The following is a 17233-nucleotide window of genomic DNA, read 5'->3' as shown; positions in this document are numbered from 1 at the left end:
AACCTACCTAGGGAGACAAAAGACCTGTATGCAGAAAACTATAAGACACTGATGAAAGAAATTAAAGATAATACAAACAGATGGAGAGATATCCCATGTTCTTGGATTGGAAGAATGAATATTGTGAAAATGACTATACTACCCAAAGCAATCTACAGATTCAATGCAATCCCTATCAAATTCCCAATGGCATTTTTTACAGAACTAGAACAAAAATCTTAAAATTTGTATGGAGACACAAAAGACCCCGAATAGCCAAAGCAGTCTTGAGGGAAAAAAACGGAGGTGGAAGAATCAGACTCCCTGACTTCAGACTATACTACAAAGCTACAGTAATCAAGACAATATGGTACTGGCACAAAAAAAGAAATATAGATCAATGGAACAGGATAGACAGCCCAGAGATAAACCCATGCACCTATGGTCAACTAATCTATGACAAAGGAGGCAAGGATATGCAATGGAGAAAAGCCAGTCTCTTCAATAATTGGTGCTGGGAAAACTGGACAGCTACATGTAAAACAATGAAATTAGAACACTCCCTAACACCATAAACAAAAATAAACTCAAAATGGATTAGAGACCTAAATGTAAGACCAGACACTATAAAACTCTTAGAGGAAAACATAGGAAGAGCACTCTTTGACATAAATCATAGCAAGATCTCTTTTGATCCATCTCCTAGAGTAATGGAAATAAAAACAAAAATAAACAAATGGGACCTAATGAAACTTCAAAGCTTTTGCAAAGCAAAGGAAACTACAAACAAGACAAAAAGACAACCCTCAGAATGGGAGAAAATACCTGCAAATGAATCAACGGACAAAGGATTAATCTCCAAAATATATAAACAGCTCATGCAGCTCAATATTAAAAAAAACAAACAACCCAACCAAAAAATGGGCAGAAGACCTAAACAGACATTTCTCCAAAGAAGACATACAGATGGCCAAGAAGCATATGAAAAGCTCCTCAACATTACTAATTATTAGAGAAATGCAAATCAAAACTACAATGAGGTATCACCTCACACCAGTTAGAATGGGCATCATCAGAAAATCTACAAACGACAAATGCTGGAGAGGGTGTGGAGAAAAGGGAACCTCTTGCACTGTTGGTGGGAATGTAAATTGATACAGCCACTATGGAGAACAGTATGGTGGTTCCCTAAAAAACTAAAAATAGAACTACCATACAACCCAGCAATCCCACTACTGGGCATATACCCAGAGAAAACCATAATTCCAAAAGACACATGCACCCCAATGTTCGCGGCAGCACTATTAACAATAGCCAGGTCATGGAAGCAACCTAAATGCCCATCAACAGATGAATGGATAAACAAGATGTGGTACATATATATACAATGGAATATTACTCAGCCATAAAAAGGAACGAAATTGGGTCATTTGTAGAGACGTGGATGAATCTAGAGACTGTCATACAGAGTGAAGTATGTCAGAAAGAGAAAAACAAATATTGTATATTAATGCATACATGTGAAACCTAGAAAAATGGTACAGATGAACTGGTTGGCAGGGCAGAAATTTAGACACAGATGTAGAGAACAAACTTATGTACATCAAGGGGGGAAAGCGGCAGGTGGTGGTGGTGGTGGTGGTGTGATGAACTGGGAGATTGGGATTGACATATAAACACTAATGTGTATAAAATGGATAACTAAAAAGAACCTGCTGTATAAAAAAATAAATAAAATAACATTCAAAAATTTAAAAGAATAAATAAACCTTGATCTTTGGGGAAAAAAATGAAAAATAAGATCTAGCTGAAAATAAGCATGCATTTAGTTACATATTCCATATTTCTCCTCTCAACATTGGTATGATACTTTGATGTGTAATCACCACACTAAACTCAATGCTATGATCATTTATGCTTCTATCAGGTTTCCTCAGTGAAAGGTGAAAAGAAAAGCACAAAAGAGGCTATCATCAGTTTTTAATCTTCGTTCATTCATTTAACACAAAGCTACTGCGTATAATGGGTGATCGGAAACTGCCTTGGTTCTGGAGATAAAGAAGTGAGACCCTGACTTTTTTTAGGGGGAATTTACAATCATAAAAGGGGACCTGAGTTGGGGGGCTGGGTTCTGATCTAGTCTGTGGGATCAGGAAATAAACTTAGACCTTAGACCTGAAGCATGGTTAGCTCTTAACTACACCGAAGAGTAAAGGGGATGTCAAGTGTTCCTTATAGGAAAATTGGGGAAAAAAAGGCAATCTAAAACCATAAGGAGACAAATACAAACATCTGCAGATTCCTTGATTAATACGCCAATTACACTTAGAATAAACAATTAGTCAACCTGGATTGCTTAAAAAGAAATGTATGCTGGATATGCCCAAATATAAACTCAAGTTTTTCCCCTCAAAAAATTATCCCTCACTTTATATTCAAGTCCTAACAAAACATCTCCTATTACTGGTAGGTCTCTCAATTATTTGATTTTGAATGACAAAATAGTATTTGGGAAAGATACATTAGCCTGAGTCAACTTCAATCAATGCTAGCTTTAGATGTTTATAGAGACTCTTTGAGTTGACAGAATGGATATTTTAAAGAAGCAAAATTTCATAATTACTAGCAAAGATATGAATTTACAATTTTGAAGTACTGGTTGTCTCTTAAAAGAAACCTTTTAAAGATCCCATACACAATTTAGTATAGTGAGAATACTGTAGATATCATGAAATTATAAATGCAGGTCAAAGTTTTAACTGTCCCACTATTAAGGAATTAAATAGTTATGGCTTGGAATAAGTTTTCCAGCATGAGAATCATATGCAGAATACAAAATGGCTGTATCTTAACCACCCCAAGATGGACAAGAAAAAGATATTCACTGGAAAACTGAGGTTCTAGTAAAATAATAATAAATAGCATAAGTAGACATCTTGCTATTTCATTTACATTCATTAAAGTAGACACATACAAGTTGTTTGAACATTTTTTTCAATTTCTCACTGGGATTGAAGATAACCCAGTATGTGAGAATGGACTACATTTGGGCATATAAAACATCTTAAAATAACTTACTTCTAAGTGTTAAGGAGAAACTAAGTACTTTCAGTAACTCAACTGAAGCATGTCATAGCTGGAGGAGACTCGAAAACTACTGCAGAGTCCATCTAACTCATCTTGCAGATAAGGGAACTGGCCCAGAGAAAACTGACTTGTGTCCACCGTCACTCATGGCAGTGACAGAGTTCCATGTCTTCTTTCACTCCAGGGTTACCTGACCATTGCATGCCTTCAGAGTCATTAGAGAATAACTGTTATGTTTGAGGTCCTTCTACAAAGATGTAAAAGAAATGAATTAAGACCTAGAGTCCCCAGTCCATCATGGAACATAGTACCACTGGCTAAATCCTGAACTTTACCTTACAGATCAGTATTTTTTAGTGTCATCTAAGGAGAACCTACATTATATTCATTTGGGGGTGTTCCTTAAAACTGCAAATTCCCTGGCTCCACTCTAAGCACATTATCCAATTTCACTCTCTCAGCGTGAGGCACAGAAATGTGTATTTTTTTTTAACAAGTTTACCTAGTGATTCATAGGCACATTAAAATTTGAAAACTACCAAACTTTGGTCGTTAGACCCTTAGCCCTCAGCTATCTGTTGCAACTGAAATCTGCAGCAGACCACAAAGAAGAGTTCTTCTGTTCAGAGTTTGTAATAAAAACTAAGTCAAAGTTAAGGTAAATGTAGCCTTTAGTTCAACAGATGTTTTTACTGTACTAACATATCCTTTTTTTTTTTTAAACAAACATGAGCCATGCAAATTCTTCATGTCACTAAAAGTAACGTGTAGGACTGGAATGAGGCCCCCAAAAGGTAAAAGAATCTAAGTAAATAAACACCAAACAAGCAATTCATTATCTGCCTTTCCATCATGGGTACATACTCATGCTTCAAAATGAATGCATAAGGAAAAATGACTCTAAGAGTCATAAAGACAACTATTCCTTCATGAACCTCCACAGAGCCCTTCACGCATCAATATATGAGTATCTTGGGCCTTCAGAGTGGATTTTTTCACTGTAGATTATCATACTTCATTTACGTAGTACCTTTCTGTTAAATTGCTAAAAGTAAATTATAAGCCTTTAAACCATGTGCCTATTTTATCTTATAGTAGAGAATTACTTTTCTAAAGCAAATTCACTGTTTAACTATTACATATTCTAGTTGAATTTGTTCTCCACCATATCTTGAAATACTAGTAGTGCACTATAACTGGCTTGTAAGAAGTTAACAGACATTTTATGCCACTTAGACTATAGAGAATTACTGTAAAATGAAAAAAACACCTTAAAATTTATATTTTTAAGCTTCCAGTTCAAGATATTAAGGTATTTTATGACCTGAAAAATACTATTTCTTTATATACCCCTAAAAAGTCACACAAGAGATATAGGTCAGTATATGCTTAAGAACATATAACAAAAAAGAAAAATACATAGTAAATTAAATAGCTCCTAAAACTTGATCCAGTTGACCCATTTAAGTTTCAATGTAAACCCCAGATATCGAAGAATACTACTTATTTAGTGTAATTTAGACAACAGCATATGCTAGTAACTAAATAATAAATCCTAGAAAAATATAGCTGAAATATAAAAATACACAGATAAATAGACTGTGCTCAGCTTTCTTTAAAAGCAGGTACATCCTTATTTCAATCCTAAACCAGACTGTAGACCTGATACGGTTGTAAAATAATTTATCCTCAGATAACAGGGCAGCATAGTTTATGACAACAATCTACCTAAAAACTCATTAAAGTCTTTTCTCTTGGAGTGACATGCATTATCAGCACAGATTAATCTGATGAGTCTTTAGGTGAGCTCCATTTTTAAAAATGCAATAACAGAGGGCTTTGTTGTCATCTGATAAAAATCAATTAGAGGAGGTAAGGCCATAAGGAAAACTAACATCACTCATCACCCACCCCCGGCAGCTGAAATGATTTGTCTTCCAAGCTTGGATGATCAGGAGCTATAGTCATATTGTAGGGAAATTAATTTAGTTTCTATATTCTGAACTCACTTTCCTTGTTCTGGAGGATGTAAACACAAATTACTTTTAATCAAGGTTGATATGTTATTAATACCAAGGAGGATCTTTGAAGAATCATTTTTTAAAAATCGAATTTAGCATTTTTCACTTGTGCTTGGGATGTAAATATAGGAAGGTAACTTATATCATCCTCACTTTCCAGATTCTTTGTCCACGACAAGGCACTGTACCAAATGGCGAAGACAATAGATTCCACCAAACACTGCACACATCCTAGGAAGAGAATAGGAAAATGAGGATTAGAATTCTTGAGTTCAAAATTAGGGTAACATAATATTCTTTTAAATATCTAACATTTAATAAATTTAATTGGTCTTAGAGAAAAAAGATTTTGACAATTTATTACCTTTTCTATCATGGTATTAAGAATCTCTCAGAGGTAAGATTAGTAATATTTTAATGCAGCACAGGTAATAGTGCTAATAATACAATGTGGAAGCCTAGAATTGAGACCAAGCCAAAAGTGTCCCTAAGCAAAGTTCAGCTACCCCCAACACCAAACCAGCTACTGACTGAGATACATAGGCTACAAATAGCCTCAAGAGGTGATGAATGAGACCCCCCCCTCAACAGAAGTGACCGCAAATAAATGTTAAGGAAGAAACAAGCAGGGAAAGCTCTGGAGGTTTACCATAAAAGTAAGCAAAAACTAAACCAGGAACTGAAAACCAGAGCAGTAAGCACAAGAGTTAATGCTACAGAAGCTCTAAGAAGTCTGCCTAACTCATGAATCTAAGGGCTGGGGTTTTAATGCCCACCCACATAGGGAAAAGAGAGGCCTTAGGATCCAAACAAGGCAGGGAGTAGAGAATAAGATATTCTCTAACAACACCTGGATCCTTAATAGGACTCAGTGAAAAGGTGATCGAGGTAGAAAATCCAATGACTACAAGAGAGAGAAAACATAAATTGTTTTACCTAAAGCCCTGTGTGGAAGAAGATATATATATATATATACCTCTATATTTATAACCAGTGGTCTGCTCTCACACAGGTTGGGAATTTGAAATTACACTACTACGTGATCCAAGAAACCCTTAACCAATAAAACATCACTAAAGTGGCTCTGGGTACCCCCTGGGTATCCCCTGGAAACTTGGTGGAAGCAACCGCTAAAACTTTCTGGAGCAATATGACCTCAACCCAGGCCACATGAGATTGTCACAGAGTTCCCTTATGATGAGTTTATAATCTAAAATTATACAACAGATGAAGAAACACATCTTATCCTGAGTGAGAATTACTGGACACAATAAACAGCAGGATTAGATTCCCAAAACACTTTACTTAGATAGTAGAGCTATCAGAGATTATAAAATGGGTATGCTTAAAAGGGATGAATTAAAAACATAAGAATGATGGAAAGTCCAGGAAGAAGACTGCGGTAGGCTGAATAATGCCCCCATTACAGATGTTCACATCCTAATCCCTGCAACCTGTGGATATGTTCTCTTACACAGCAAGAGGGTCTCTAAAGATGTGATTAAATTAAGGATCTTGAGCTGGAGAGGTTATCCTGGATTATCCCAGTGGGTGCGATGTCATCGGAAAAGTACTTTAAAAAAGGAAGCAGAAGGGTCAAAGTCAGTGAAGATTTTGAGGATGGAAACAGAGGTCAGAGTGATGCTACTGCTAGAAGGGGGTCACAAGCCAAGGAATGTAGGGGCCCTATATAAGCTGGAAAAGACAAGAAACAAATTCTCTCCTAGAGCCTCAAGAAGGAAGATAGCCCTGCCTACCCATTTTAGACTTAAGACCTCCAGGACCATAATATAATAACTTGTATGGTTTTAAGCTAATAAGTTTGTGGTGATTTGTTATGGCAGCAATAGCAAACTAATATAAAGACTTCTAAGTATATGAATATGATTATGACAGACGTGGCATTACAGACCAATGGGGAAAGAATGGACCATTGAACAAGTGGTTTTGAGACAACTGTTTCACACCATATTCAGAATCAATCCCAGGTAGATGAAAGGTATAACTATAAAATGCAAAGCTTCTAGAATATAGGAGGATATACATTTGAGCTCAGGGGAAAGAAATATTTCTTGAATAAGATACAAAAAGCAAAATCATAGAGAAAATCTTGAAAAAATGAAGTATTTTAAAATTATAAACATCTGGACAACAAAAGAAAATGAAAAGCCACAGGCTAGGAAAGATATGTGCAAATATCTTACAAATTATTTAAAAATATCAGTTTGGATAATAATTTGGCCATGTCTAATAAAGTTGACGATGCATACGCCTACAGTGCAGCAATTCTATTAGGCATAAATCTTACAAAGACTCTCAGACACATATACAAAAGAAGACGTGTATAAAAATATTTGTTGCTGCATTTTTTTTAGACAGCAAAACATAGTGGTTATGGGGAAGGATTCTGACTGCCTGAGTTTATACCTCAGCTATTCAACCTACTGACTGTGTGACCTTGAACAAGGCATTTAGCCTCTATGTATCCTATTTTCTTCATCTGTGGAATGAGAATAATAGTATTTATATCACAGAGGATTCTTCTGGGAATTAAATGAGTTAATATTTGTAAAGAAGCTACACAGTGCCTGTCATACAGTATTACATAAAGCATTCATTAAATAAATAAATATAGGTACTACTTGATATACATCACATGCAACTCAAATGTCCATCAAGAGGAGAATGAACAAAAGAAAATGTGGTATATTCATATGTGTAATAAAGAATTTAACCCGGCCCACAAAGACGTCCGGCCTTTGTTCTTGGCTTCTGGGAGGTTATCTCTAAGCCCTTGGAATGCCAAGCCTAAAAGAAGTGTCCTTGCTTGTGTGTAGCCCTTGGGTCACCAGACAGTCTAACAATATGACTTAGGGTGAGGGCTGGCCACACCAGAGAGTCTTAGGGTGGGAACTAGTCATGCCAGAAAGACCAAAGTGTGATTTAGGGTGGAGACTTTGGGAACTGTGGTATTTCAGTTAACCTCTGGTGGGGCTGGAGACTGAGATCAGCCCCATGGGCAAATCAGTCACACCTGAGTGATGGAGCTCCAATGAAAACTCTGGACACTGAAGCTCTGCTGAGCCTCCCTGGTTAGCCATCCTCTGTGCATACTGCTATACATCAATAAGAGGAGAATAACACGGGGAGAGGACAACTGAAAGCTCCACATTTGGAACCCCCCTGTACTCTATCCTACACACTTCTTCCCTTGACTGATCTCAAGCTATACCCATTCCCTGTAATAAAGCATAATGGTGGGGCTTCCCTGGTGGCACAGTCGTTGAGAGTCTGCCTGCTAATGCAGGGGACACGGGTTCGAGCCCTGGTCTGGGAGGATCCCACATGCCGCAGAGCAACTGGGCCCGTGAGCCACAACTACTGAGCCTGCACGTCTGAAGCCTGTGCTCCGCAAGGAGAGGCCGCAATAGTGAGAGGCCCGCGCACTGCGATGAAGAGTTGGCCCCGCTCGCCGCAACTGGAGAAAGCCCTCGCACAGAAATGAAGACCCAACACAGCCAAAAATAAATAAATAAATTTAAATATATATATATTAAAAAAATAATAATAAATAAAGCATAATGGTGAGTTAACAGCTTTTAGTGAGTCGTGGGAGTCCCTCTAGTGAACTATCCAAACTGAGGGTCGTTTTGGGAATCCCCCAAACATGCAGTTTGTGTCAGAAGTGTGGGAGGTCTTGTTGGGGACTACACCTTCTAACTGTACAGTTGGCTTAATCTCTCACATTGTACTACGGAATACTATAAGCAATTTAAATGAATGAACTACAGCTCCATCTATCACCAGGGATATATGGCAAAAACATAAAAATTGAGCGATAATAGCAAGTTGGGGAAGAATATATCCAGAGTGATATCATTTATAAAAAGTTTTAAAACTTTATATGTAAAATAATACTATATATATATACACACACACACACAATATCATTTATGGACACATATACATGTAGTAAAAGTAAACAAACATTTAAGGGAATTAGGAACATGAAATTCAGGATAGTAGTTATCTCTGAGAAGGGAAAGAGTGAAAGCTACACTGAAGGTTTCAATTGCTCAGTTTCTTTAAAAAATATATTGAGAGCAAATATGGCAAAATGTTAAGATCTGGCAAAACTGTGAGTGGTTACATGGGTGTTCTTTATATTATTCTCTGTACTTTCTGAAACATCCTTAAAGTACTTCATAACCAGATTATAATAAAAAATATAAATGAGTGATACAGATAAGTGACTCTCTCTAAACATGGCATAATATTCTTATTGTATTTCTAAATTCAATCATTTTAGTAGCTATGACCAAGCTAATTAAGTTAGGTAATAATTCCTTCTGGTATAGAACAACGAGGAAATCAGGGATTTTTTTCCCATTGAAAAATTTAGACTAATACAAGAAATGGCACATTAGAGCAAGCAAGCAAAATTTCATGTGTTCAGAAACCCTTTAGACTGCAAATTGTACCCAGGACATTAGCTACAAGATATTCTCTTCTCCTTGCTAATCTTGTTCACCAGTCACATATCAAATTATGAAACAATATTTATTACCTGCGTTGGTACACCTGGTACTATTTGAGACATTGTACTCAGATTCTAAAGAGTGTTAGATGAGGTCATATTTCTGCTGGACTGTTTAGCTACATTTCTCAAGTGATATTCTGCCTCCTGTTATTGGTAAGGGAATACTGATACAGTGAAATTGATGTGATCAAGACAAACAGCCCAACTTTCACCATCAATTTCCTGATGATATTGAAGGAGATCATATGCACATGAAATGTTACTGGCCCACTAAAAATAAATAGGCTGAATTAGGTTAAGGCCCCAATATGGACAAGCAAGTTAAAAGTATGAACCACACAATTAACATTCTCTTTAGCTTGGGGATATCTTTTTCATGTGAATAGTTGCACCAGTGTTTCCAACTTCCTCGTAAGTAGCTACAGATGAGCTGTTACCAACTGACCTGTGGAGTTTTTCATTTCAGTCAGACTGGTGCATGTTTCTTTCTCTCTCTCCCTCTCTCCCTCTCTCCCTCTCCCTCTCTCCCTCTCTCCCTCTCTCCCTCTCTCTCTCTGTCCCTCTCTCTCTCTCCCCACCCCAACACAAACATCAATTCCCCCTCTGGGGAAAAACAATTTTAAGTATCTTCTCAGATTGCAAGAAAGGCAAGGAGATCAAGTTCAGAATTAGTCAGAGATTGTATAAGGTTAAAAAATCATAAAACATTATGTCATAGACTATTACAGGTTTATCAAAGGCATGAGAAATCCATTTAACTAAGATGAAATGCAATTTTCTAGAGACCTCCTTTCATTATATATTGTACTTGTTTATGAAACACATTGCTACTTTAGTATATAATATTATCAAGTAATTTTTTGTTTGAAAATTCATTTCTATGAAGTTTTTATGGTAAATGAGACCTCTGAAAAATACATTTAAATATAAAATGCAACAGAGGCATCTATATTTATTTTAGTAAGCCATGAAAAAATTACCAGGTTTTCAAAAACATGATTTATTAACAGTGGACATATACTATATGGAAGAAACATAAGAACGTAAAGATGTTAAGAACTGGTTTGTGAGGATGATGGTGAATATTACAGAGGAAGAAGTACAATAATGACACTGTCATGATAATCCAACAAATTTCCTTTTAATTTTAAATGAGAACATAGGAAGTATTTTGTGCTCTTGGAAAGATGACTTGATATCTTCTATAAGTGTCTGTAACTGCAAAAGCATACAGTTGTATGTATATGTGTTTTTCATACTGCTTCTCACTGGCTTTTTTTCCCCTACAGCAGGTTTACTTGTTACGGGAGCTATGTGTTGCTCACAATGGTGGCATTTGTTCTTTCTCACTTCAGTATTTTCATCAATGTACCTAGTGCCCAAGTGACAAAAAACAGTGTTTTGTAAAAAGTGCCGGGCAAAATGATGGGATTGATGAAAACTCCTCTGTGTGATATTCTTATGAAGTATTTTCACATTTAGTCTTTTTAAAAAATGTTTGTGGTTAGGGGAGAGCTACTTGGTGGCAATGAGCCACTGAGGAACTCTCTTATGAGTGGGTAAGAAGCACAACAGCAGGCAGTTCTTGAGAGCTGCATGCAAAACTCATTTACATGAGAAGTAGGGAATTACATGAGAAGTGAAGAAATAACTGTTGGCTACATAGTGGTCTTTGGTGCACACAGTCAATAATAATGACAACAATACAAATAATCATCATGGCTAGCACTGAGTGCTCACTAAATACCAGAAGCTTTACATGTATTAACACATTGTATCCTACAAATCCATGAGGCAGAGTTTTAGAGATTTGGAAACTGAGGGAAAGAGAGGTCAAGTGACTTGCTTAAGGTCATTTAGTAAATGGTACTGCTGAATAAAAACTCAGGCGATCTGGCCCCAGTGGCTTCTCAGTTAACCATCATACAAACTGCTTCACTGTCAGTACCATCCTTTTTGGTGTTATGAAGGAAAGCAACACGGAGTCAGATAGTCAAAGTTACTCTTAGAGTTGTTCTAATTCCTGAAGAGTTGTAAAGATTATTACAAAGAGTAAAATAACTCCTCAATTTCTACATTGTCTCCTAAAAAGTACATGTTTATTCTCTATCTGTAATGTTAAATGGATTATGTGTGACTGCATTTTAGTTAGAACATAAGCTCAGAGTAAGAGTAACCATGGGAGTACTCATCTTTAGAGTACCTAGCAAATTATGAATACTTTGCAATTCACATTTTAAAAAGTGATTTATAAAGTATATATTGGTAAGCTAGAGATTTTTAAACAGAAAAAGTGCTGTTAGTAGAAAGAAAACATTTTACCATTAATTCTTTGGGAGGTAATAAGTTTCTACAAGACACGTTTTCTTCCAGTGCATTAAATGGCAGCCTAGTGATCCAAGGGTTAACATGCCTTTTGATGGACAATTAAGCTGCCAAAGATGGTGAACATCAATGACTAAAATGCCAGTCAGGTCCCAGATTTCCCAGTTCATATCAGCCATCCTGGGGCCTAACATAATGCCTGGCAAGATAGCTCTGTACATCTACCTTCTAGAGTGTACTATGGGGCTAAGAGGCAAGAAAGTATACGTTTTATGGGACTTAAAAAAATCTACAAACATACTAAATACAGTAGGTAATACTACCAAAAAAAAGTCAGTACAGAAATACATTTGAAACACTTTATCAAATGCCATTAAAAACAAACCAAACAAAAAAGTCCATTATAAGAGAGTTCTGAGTGACCACTGATCATCATCACTGTGCTTTAGTGACACTTCAGCTTAACCTGTACTGATACAGCAGAAGTTCCATTCAACAGTAATTAGGCAAGTCTAAGTTTCATGAGAGACAGACAAGCTTCAGTGATTCCATCTATCTATACAAAGTTCAACTGTGGTTACTTATTTGTAACTATATTCAGACACATACATCTATCAGAGCATTACATTTATAGTAACACATTGAGCTTTCCATCATGTTTAACCAGTGCCTGCTGGTCTGAAAAACCTGTATGAGGAGGCTTACATGTAGGTATATGTGTTTATTTTTAAATATTTAAATACACACATACATACAGTGGGTCCCAAACGTCTTAGTGCTGTTGACACACACATACTTTTAATATATATTACATAGAATATAGTATGTTTATGGGTTATATACTTACATTGCATATTTATACTACTACATCATGTTAACTGGTTACATATTTATATTACTTAGCAGGGTGTTTACTTATACTACCATCCTTTTTTCCCTTTTTTTCTACTTTCTTCCAGCAGGAAGTAGGGAGAAGGAGGGTGACTGTATAGTGGGTGTCAGAAATGAATGATGCATTTTTGCTGTAGTTGGTCTGTCTCCTGGGAATAAAAAATTGGGCAGCATGTAAGTCACAGTATCATCTCCCCCCTCCACTCAATATCTCCCCAACTGAAGCTAGTGTCATCCAACTCAGCATAGATTTCCTATTGGCCCAGAACTGAATGCTTTCTTGAGAGCAAGAGCTACACAACAGGGAATGATTCCTGCAGCCTCAGGAAACAGTTATGTTCATAACAATCCCAAGCTAGGCCTCATCCCTTGCTATAAGTTCTTGGGATTCATTACTATGAAGTTTTAGACTATGCAGCAAGACCATGAAAAAAGAAAGAAGAAAAAAAAAAAAAAACAAAAACACCTCAAATGAGTGCTCCATTACAACGTGGTCTCATTCACAGTGATCCAGTATGACCAAAAAGGCACATCTTACCTAATATTGGTCATGGTGATAGAACCCAAAGGAACTTGTTTGGGAAGCAGTGATCACCAAAACTAAAAGGTCACTAAAAGTCAAGTGTAAAATCTCAGTCATGATGTACAAATTGCACAGAGATCAAGAGATCACCTCTTAGAGGTGGTTGTGCAATCCACATGTATGGTCAACCTCTGGAGTCAGGCTGCCTAGGTACCTATCTGGATTCCCCCACTTACTAGCTGTGTGACTATGCTTCAGTTCTCAAGACTATAAAATGGGGATAATAATAAAACCTACCACATAGGGTTGTTGCGTGGATTAAACGAGATAATGCCTGTGAAGTGCTTATTCTGTGCCTGATACACCATAAACATTCAATAAATTGTAGCTTTTGTTGGCTATCACCTTCTATAGCAAAGAAGACAATGATTAAAGACTGTACCACCCATGTGGGGTTTATAAGGCTAAACTGCCATTACTATGAGAATCTGCCTCCAGGTGTTCAAGGCCTGTAGTTTCCTCTAATACAATTTAAGCAACTTAGGTACCACCTGGTCAAGTCAACTACCTTCCCCAGAGGAAACTGTGACAGTTGTAAGAGAACTGCTGATGCTGATGAACACTGAGATTTATTTCTTCATTCCCAAATATTTATGAAACTAGGCCTACTATGCATCAGCTACAGTTCTGGATATTAGGGATATAAAAGTCAACAACACAAACACTGTCCTTGCTGACGCATAACTTATCTAGTGCACAAGAGAGACAAGAAATAAAGTAATAGTAGACAGTGATATGTGTTCTGAAATAGTAAAACAGGATAACGTGAGGGTGATACATGGGTCTGAACATTAGATAGGATAATCAGGGAGAGCCTCTTTGAGGAACTGATATTTGAGCTGAGACCCAGGTGACCAGAAGACATCAACTATGTGAAGATCTGGAGAAAGAATATACTAAGCAGAAGAAACAGCAAACTTGAAACTTGGAAGTGCAGAGTAGCTTGGTGTATTTGAGGAAGAGAGACAGCACTAGAGGGGTTGGAATGTAGTGACTTACGGAGAAATATCGTATGAAATGGGGTCACAGAGATAGCCAAGGTCTTGACCATGCAGGGCTTCAAAGGCCACAGCAAAGACTTTGAATTTTATTCTAAGAACAATGAGAAGCCACCAGAAGGTTTTGAGCAGGACAGTGACATAATCAGACTAGTATTTTTTAAAAAAATGAGCCTGGATGCTGTCTGGAGAATTGTCAAGGGGGCAAGAGTGGAAAAGGGGAGGCCAATTATGTCTGCAGTAGACCAGCGAGAGATGATGGCAGCCTGAAGCAGGGTCATGGCAACAGAGACGAAGTGGAGAGATTGGGGACATATTTGAGACATAAAGCTGACAAGAATTGCTGATGGACTAGATGTAGCAGGAAGATATCTTCCTGAAGACAAGTTTAAGGTAATGCACATATCCATGAGAGCAGTCTCCCCTCTGAAGTGTGTAACAATCAAATCCAACTGCTCAAGTCTGGTACAGTCTTCCCGTACAAGCAGCGCTTTGAAGGGCTCCTGCAGAAACCCTCTTCCTCCACCTGGGGTGTGGTTATTAGAGTCAGCTATTTGTTACAAACTCAACAATCACTAACTCCTGACCATTCATCAAAATTACTACTTAATACTAATTTTACATAGGAGGGCACAATGAACGGATTAGTTTCTGTGCTTTCAAGGAGTTACCATGGGCCTGGAAGGGCACAGCATTATTAATGATTCAAGAAATTATATGGTGTAAGTATCTGAGTCAGTGGGTCTTTTGATGCAAATTTCACACTCACTGAAAAGGTTGTGGGCAGATGGATTGCCCTTTAGGCACTGCCGTCACTCTGGGAAGGCATTATCATCATGCTTAACTTAGAAAAAGCTGTCAAAAAGCAATACATAGCCTTCAGAAAACTCACTCCCAGAAACTGCCCCTATTTTATAGATCTTAGCCATATATCTAGCTTCCTCTGTTCTTGGTGTCATTCTGTAGATGATATATTCTTTTTTTTTCCAGCTTTTCCAGCTGTCCTTAAATTTAACTTTCTATAGGAAAAGTCACAATAAAACTATGTATTGGATGACAGAAACAGATCTGTATTTAATAACTGCACCAGGGGCCCAGAATAAATTAGCATAAATTACAGAGTACAAGTCATCATTCAATCTTTAAAAAATAAAGTCTTCCAAAAATACTGGGGGTCAATTTATACGCTTGGGTCACAACCTAGGTTCTGTATCTACAGTTCTTGTGTAAAATGGCTCCCTGGTTTGTAAAAGGGCCAGAATCACCATGCCAACTCAATGATTCTTCAATACAGCCCATCACAATGACATCCACAGAGCTTTTAATGAAAAAGCACTGGTGTTTCCTGGCTACTCTTTAAACATATTATAAACTAAGCTCTTGATAAAACTGCATTTTTCAGTCTGAACACTCAGGCTAACAGCCTCATGTTTCTTATTTGCCACATGTCTGCTAAGGCAAATTCATTTAAAAATAGATCTTTCAAATTCAAAAGAAAGCCTTTTGTTCAAACTTTTGGGATGTAGCAAACAAGTCTACAGTAAACCAACTTATGTTCTCCATGAGATTTCTTTTGATTAATCTCCTTTCTCAGACTTTCTCTGTTTGACATTCTATAAATGACATACTCATCTCTTGTTTGAATAATCCTTATTCAAACCCTTGATCCATTTTCCTGCGTAGTCTTCAAAACTCAAATTGTACAAATAACACAGGTAAAAAGGCATCAATTTTGAATCAGGACAATAATATACTCTTTTATTTCTAATGACCTTTATGATTATGTCAAGTATTATGTAAGTCTTTCTGAATGTAGACACAAGAATACCCAAAGTAAATGTCTTCAGAGATCCCTACATATGACTCCTGGATCCCTTTCATGAGTTGAAAAATATGTGCACAGCCATCTTCTCAGACATAGTCTTTCATGCTATTTTCCTGCCTTCTCACATTGCCTTGTGAAACAGTCCTTCAGCTAATACTCTTCAGCTTAGTATTTTACTATCTACAAGCTCTCAGTGTCAACTATAAATTGGGAAGCATCTGGGAGAGTTACTATGCTGACCCCCCAATCATTTATAAAAATGTTAAAAAAAAAAAAACCTAAACATTGATTCTTAGGAGAGCCTACTGTAAAAATCTCTCCATGCAAGTAAGAGCTCATTTAAACCACCCGTTTGTTTCTTCCTTCCTGTGTTTAAACTAGATCTCTCTGCATGACTAAACATTATCCCCAACCCCATGGGGAGAGGACATTTTTTAAAGCAGTCTTTGGTATAAAATCTTATCAAAGGCTTTTTGAAAATCTAAACTGTTCACTGGCTCCGCCTTGTTCACACCTTATTTACCCCTCTCAAAGAACCCTGTTAGATGCTGAGGTATAACTACCTCACAAAAACCATGTTCTTTCCTCCTGTGGGTTATTATATGTTCAATAACTTCACCCTTTAGCTATTTATTACAAAACTGACTCTCAAGTCGAATAGTTAGCCTTATTCCTCTGTGGTTCCTTGGGCTCCTTCTTTAAACTATGCACCCTCTACACCTTCTCTACAAACCACAGCAATTGATTTCCTTCAACTGCCCCTCCCAACCTGAACCCCTGCCCAAGCCTGTCACATTTTAAACTGAGATGGTTCACACACAAAAGTGATCCAGGCCTCTGCGATCCCAGATCCTTTCATTTTTCTCCTTTGTTGGCAATTCATATAGTAAAATAAAACAAAGTAGAGTCACTTCTGTTGGACAAATCCTAGAAAAGGCCTGCAAACCTTCTCAGTTCAAAGGTTAATGGTACTGGCCTGGGACC

General features: G+C 37.1%; 1 protein-coding gene across 1 annotated transcript in view; it reads right to left on the bottom strand.

Moving 5' to 3' along the window:
* CHM (CHM Rab escort protein) overlaps positions 1-17233 on the bottom strand; it is a 198384-nt gene that overhangs the window by 66990 nt on the left and 114161 nt on the right. Inside the window, exon 9 of the mRNA XM_030849074.2 lies at positions 5241-5318. Within this exon, the coding sequence (XP_030704934.1) occupies positions 5241-5318 (78 nt within the window). The remainder of the gene's footprint in view (positions 1-5240; positions 5319-17233) is intronic.

Source organism: Globicephala melas, chromosome X (assembly GCF_963455315.2).
Source record: "Globicephala melas chromosome X, mGloMel1.2, whole genome shotgun sequence".
NCBI lineage: Eukaryota > Metazoa > Chordata > Mammalia > Artiodactyla > Delphinidae > Globicephala > Globicephala melas.
Note: the sequence above shows the minus strand (reverse complement) of the source record. Positions and strands in the feature narration are given on the sequence as shown.